General features: G+C 36.8%; 1 protein-coding gene across 1 annotated transcript in view; it reads left to right on the top strand.

Moving 5' to 3' along the window:
• Positions 1-4,945, top strand: part of KIAA0586 (KIAA0586 ortholog) — a 133,316-nt gene that overhangs the window by 12,178 nt on the left and 116,193 nt on the right. The window contains exons 7-9 of the mRNA XM_010847676.1: positions 32-69; positions 1,344-1,565; positions 3,868-4,021. Coding sequence (XP_010845978.1) covers positions 32-69; positions 1,344-1,565; positions 3,868-4,021 — 414 coding nt within the window. The remainder of the gene's footprint in view (positions 1-31; positions 70-1,343; positions 1,566-3,867; positions 4,022-4,945) is intronic.

Here is a 4,945-nt window from a genome sequence, read left to right as displayed (position 1 = left end):
TTTGTTTCAGCTAAAACTGGGGCTGCAGCACCTGCTGCCGCCATTGCAGCAGCAGCTCCACTGATAAAAGTATATCTGTTTCTTCCTAGAGAGTCATAACTTCTTTGTAAAATGTACCAGACACTGATTTTGTAATTGTTGTGTCCAGCTGTGACTAGGGACATTCTCGTTGTTCTCTGTGGTTACGTATTATTTCTCAGAAGTTATGAGACTTAACTCTCATCCCTGTGTTACTGCTAGAAAATCCTGGATTCCTTTGTTTTAGCAGTGGAGTATCTCATCTTGGGAGCCACTCAGTCTTGGGTAGCTGGGATGGCTGGACATCCTAATTTTAGAGCTGGAATTGACCATACAGATCATATATGCAGAGCCCTCCATTTGTAACTGAGAAGACTAAAAACAGGTCAGAGTCAGCATCAGGTCTTAGAGCTAATAGGTGGGAGAGCCAAGATTGCTGACCAAACTCAGTTCATTCACTCAGTCGTGTCCGACTCTGCGACTGCATGGGCTGCAGCACGCCAGGCCTCCCTGTCCATCACCAACTCCCAGAGTTTACTCAAACTCATGTCCATTGAGTCAGTGATGCCATCCAACCATCTCATCCTCTGTCTTCCCCTTTTCCTCCCGCCTTCAATCTTTTCCAGTGAGTCAGTTCTTTGCATCGGGTGGCCAAAGTATTGGAGTTTCAGCTTTAGCATCAGTTCTTCCAATGAATATTCAGGACTGATTTCTTTTAGGATGGACTGGTTGGATCTCCTTGCAGTCCAAGGGACTCTCAAGAGTTTTCTCCATCACCACAGTTCAAAGGCATCAGTTCTTCAGCGCTCAGCTTTCTTTATAGTCCATCTCTCACATCCATTCATAACTACTGGAAAAACCATAGCTTTGACTAGATGGACCTTTGTTGGCAAAGTAATGTATGCTTTTTAATACACTGTCTAGGTTGGTCATAACTTTTCTTCCAAGGAGCAAGCATCTTTTAATTTCATGGCTGCAGTCACCATCTGCAGTGATTTTGGAGTCCCCCCCAAATTAAGTCTGTCACTGTTTCCACTGTTTCCCCATCTATTTCCCATGAAGTGATGGGACTGGATGCTGTGATCTTAGTTTTCTGACGAAATAAAAATTGTATGTGGCAAATTTGATATTTTTTAAGAGAAAAAAGATCTAGTTAAGGATAGCTATTCTGCCTTATTTCTGTGATTCTAAGAATAAAGGCTTTAGAAGCATAAGAAATATAGAGGGTAAAAGTTCTGGTTTGATAATTTCTCTATACCAGTTCACTTTATATAACCTTTCTAATAATTGAGCATGTTTTTGATGTCTGGATATTTTTGTTTTAGGTGCAGAGTGAGTTGGAAGCAAAGGTTAATTCTGTTACAGAATTACTCAATAAGTTACAGGAGACTGATAAACAGTTACAGCGTGTTACAGAGCAGCAGACAACCATGCAGAATAAACAGGAGACGCTACACTGTCATGATCATGAAAAACAAATGAATGTGTTCATGGAGCAACACATTCGGCATCTTGAAAAGCTGCAACAACAGCAAATCGATATTCAGGTATCTGTAATAAAGCGACCACACATCCCGTGACCTTTCATCACTCGGATCTCTAAGCTGATATTCATTGATTATTCCAGTAGTTCATCTCCTTAGATTGTAACAGTTTTAGTTATTAAATAATGGTTTGTTTGTTCATCATTCTTTTCTTCTATGTGGAAAAGAAGAACTCTGCATGTTGTAGTTCAGGTATCTAGCTTTGTGAGACCTCTCCTTAAAATTGTTTTTTTCATTCTTTTGTGATATTTCTTTTCATGGCATTTTAAAAGGGCTTATATTGTATTGCAGTTTTCTGTTTATATCAATGGTTCTTAGCCTGGCAAAGTGCTTCAGAATCACGCGGAGAGCTTTATAAAAATACACATGCTTATACCGGTCAGAAATTCTGAAATAGCAGGTCTAATATAGGCCTGGACATCCGTGAAAGCTCTCTAGTGATTCTGATACACACCCTTGGATGAGAATCACCTAGTATACAAATTTGCTTCTACATTTACCTAGTTAAAAAGAATGAACATTCTTATGCCTTTTGAATGAGGCACAGGGCTATTATAAAGAAAGTTATCCTCACAGACAGCTAATAGTATAGCGTATTTATTTTGAAATTTCCGAGTCCTTGGATAGTACCCAGCACTCAGGTACTCAGATTTTTTAAAAAAGATTTTTTAGAATGAGTGAATGACCAGCATTGTAAATGCATTGTTTTTAATTTACCCACTCGCCTCCACCCCTTATTACTGTGCAACTTGAATTTCCCAGGTGATGTCAGTTCAGGAGATGCAAGAGACGAGGGTTTGATCCCTGGGTTTGGAAGATACCCTGAAGTAGGAAATGGCAACCCATTCGAGTATTCCTGCCTGGAAAATCCCATGGAGAGAGGAACCTGGCGGGCTACAGTCCATGGGGTCCCAAAGAGTTGGACAGAACTGAGCACACACTCCTAGTACTCCTTAAAAACTTTTAAAGATACAATTTAAATGTAGCATTCAGAAGAATATACAAAAATAAGCTTATTATAGCTCAGTATAAGATCATAGAGTGAACTCTAATATCCTATAATTTTTAAGACTTCCTAATAGGGTTTGTCTTGAAATCTTGATGTGACTGATATTAATTTAATTTGAATGATTATGGCATATAAAATAAAGTTTTAGTAAGTACTCTGTACATTGCTAAAATTGAGCATGTAGCACGTCATCTGGAGAGGCCAGGAGTGGGCCTATCAGAGTGCTGGTCCCCAGTCTACAGAAATCTTTGCTTCTCTGAGCCTTGATTTCTTTACCTAGAAAACAATTTTATTTTTGTTGTTTAGGATAGAATGAGATTACACGTTTGAAGAGCACATTGATTTCTTTTTTTAACATAGTTCTAAGTGCCTTTCTGCCATTCATTTATCCTTCCATAAATAAACACATAATTTATTAACTTTATCATTTTTGAAGAATGAAATCTTTTGCTAATTCAGACATCTTGTTTGTGGAATTTATAACTATAGAGAAAATTGAACTTATGACATGTAAAGTATTTTCATAATTCAGTTAATGCTTAATGAAATGAAATTCTTTGAATCCATCCATCTGTTTTATGTAGAGGGATCTCAGCACACTTTTAAGAATTCTGTAAAATTCTTTTAAGAATTCTTTTTGTTTTGTTTTGTTTTTTTTTGCCTAGCATAAGACTCTTTTAAAATCAGTTTTATTAGTTATGATATGAGCACATTTCAGCTATTTTAATAAATACTGTTAAAAACTGTGTTGTCACTGTGTTTTCCATTTATATGTAAATGAATATTTTACTGCTGCTACTACACAAAGCTACGGTTTTATTTTAGTGCTTTCTACCAATGGTTTTTAAACCTTTAAATAAAATCTTATCATCAGTATTTAAAAGATGAGATGTTTTGGTTCTGAATTCTCTGGTTTAAGTAGAGGTCAAGGGCTAGGGTCCCTTTCTCCTGGTTCTCTCCTAGAGAGTGTCTCTAGGAGACAGTAGTGTCTTAGTGTTTCCTGAGGCATCAGGAGTGTCTGATGAGCCAGCTCTGAGGTGAAAAGGAAGAAACTGAGGTTTAGAACAAATGATCAGGGCCACACTGTAGAGCCAGACGTAACCCGAGTCTTTGTGTTACTGTGTCTTTCCAGTAGCATTGCTCCTGCAGTGAGTAGTTGCATGTAATGTTTATATTGTTATTATTTATTAAATCTAATAGATTGTCTTCAGGTCCTCCTATAAATTTCAAGATATTTTGTCATCTAACTCTTTCAGGTGATATTTGAAGTTAACAAAGTTATTTTATGTTTTCTAGGCTCATTTCATCAGTGCTGCACTGAAGACTAGTAGCTTTCAGCCTGTTACTGTACCTCCTTCTAGAGCAGTGGAAAAGTATTCTGTGAAACCAGACCGTTTGAATTTTGGTAGCAGTAATCTGTCTTCACATAATGTCTTTACTTCCAAACAAGGTAAAAATATGTAGTTCTCTATGAATAAAAGATGCCAGCTATGAATGTTCTTTGCAGTTTGTAAGCAGAAAACTTATTTACTAGGTTATAAGAGACTCTTAATTTTATAAAATTAGGGATTTTTTTCAGCCAAGTAATTTCTAGATTATTTTGAAACTTGTTCAGCCAAGTTATGGATCATGTTCTATTTAATGGTTTTAATTAATAACGTTCATAAATTGTCAGAAGCATTTCTACATAAATTTAGAAAAGTTTAACTTATCTAGCAGACCTGGCTTCGATCCCTGGGTTGGGAAGCTCCCCTGGAGAAGGAAATGGCAACCCATTCCAATATTCTTGCCTGGAGATTTTCATGGACAGAGGAGTCTGGAGGGCTACAGTCCTGGGGGTACAAAGAGTCATACACGACTGAGCAACCAACATACACACATATACACAGCATTGAAACTGCTTGTTAGCAGTTCACCAATACTCTGACAAACTGCATATTTACTGTTTTTCTTCATTCTGTCAGGGGAGAAACCACCTGAGTACAATTATAAACTATTTCTAAATATTTTCAAGGCGTAATACAAGTCTATTTTAATGAAATTTTAAAAATCTGTTTATAATAACAAAGGAATACACAACTTATTTGTGTTAAACCTTTGGAATTTAAACTCTTACCAAAAAATGTATCTCAAAGTTACTGATATTTGAATAATGAACTGATGAAAATCAAGAGCCTATTCCTTTAGTGATATATAAGATCCATGTAGTACATTATTCCTGACATTTGATTTGTTAGGACATTGTTACATTACAGACATATTAAAGGCTCCTTATACTTACACAGTTGCACTCACATGCTAGTAAAGTAATGCTCAAAATTCTCCAAGCCAGGCTTCAGCAATACGTGAGCTGTGAACTTCCAGATGTTCAAGC

Source organism: Bison bison, unplaced genomic scaffold, assembly GCF_000754665.1.
Source record: "Bison bison bison isolate TAMUID 2011002044 unplaced genomic scaffold, Bison_UMD1.0 scf7180017864254, whole genome shotgun sequence".
Classification (NCBI taxonomy): domain Eukaryota; kingdom Metazoa; phylum Chordata; class Mammalia; order Artiodactyla; family Bovidae; genus Bison; species Bison bison.
Note: the sequence above shows the minus strand (reverse complement) of the source record. Positions and strands in the feature narration are given on the sequence as shown.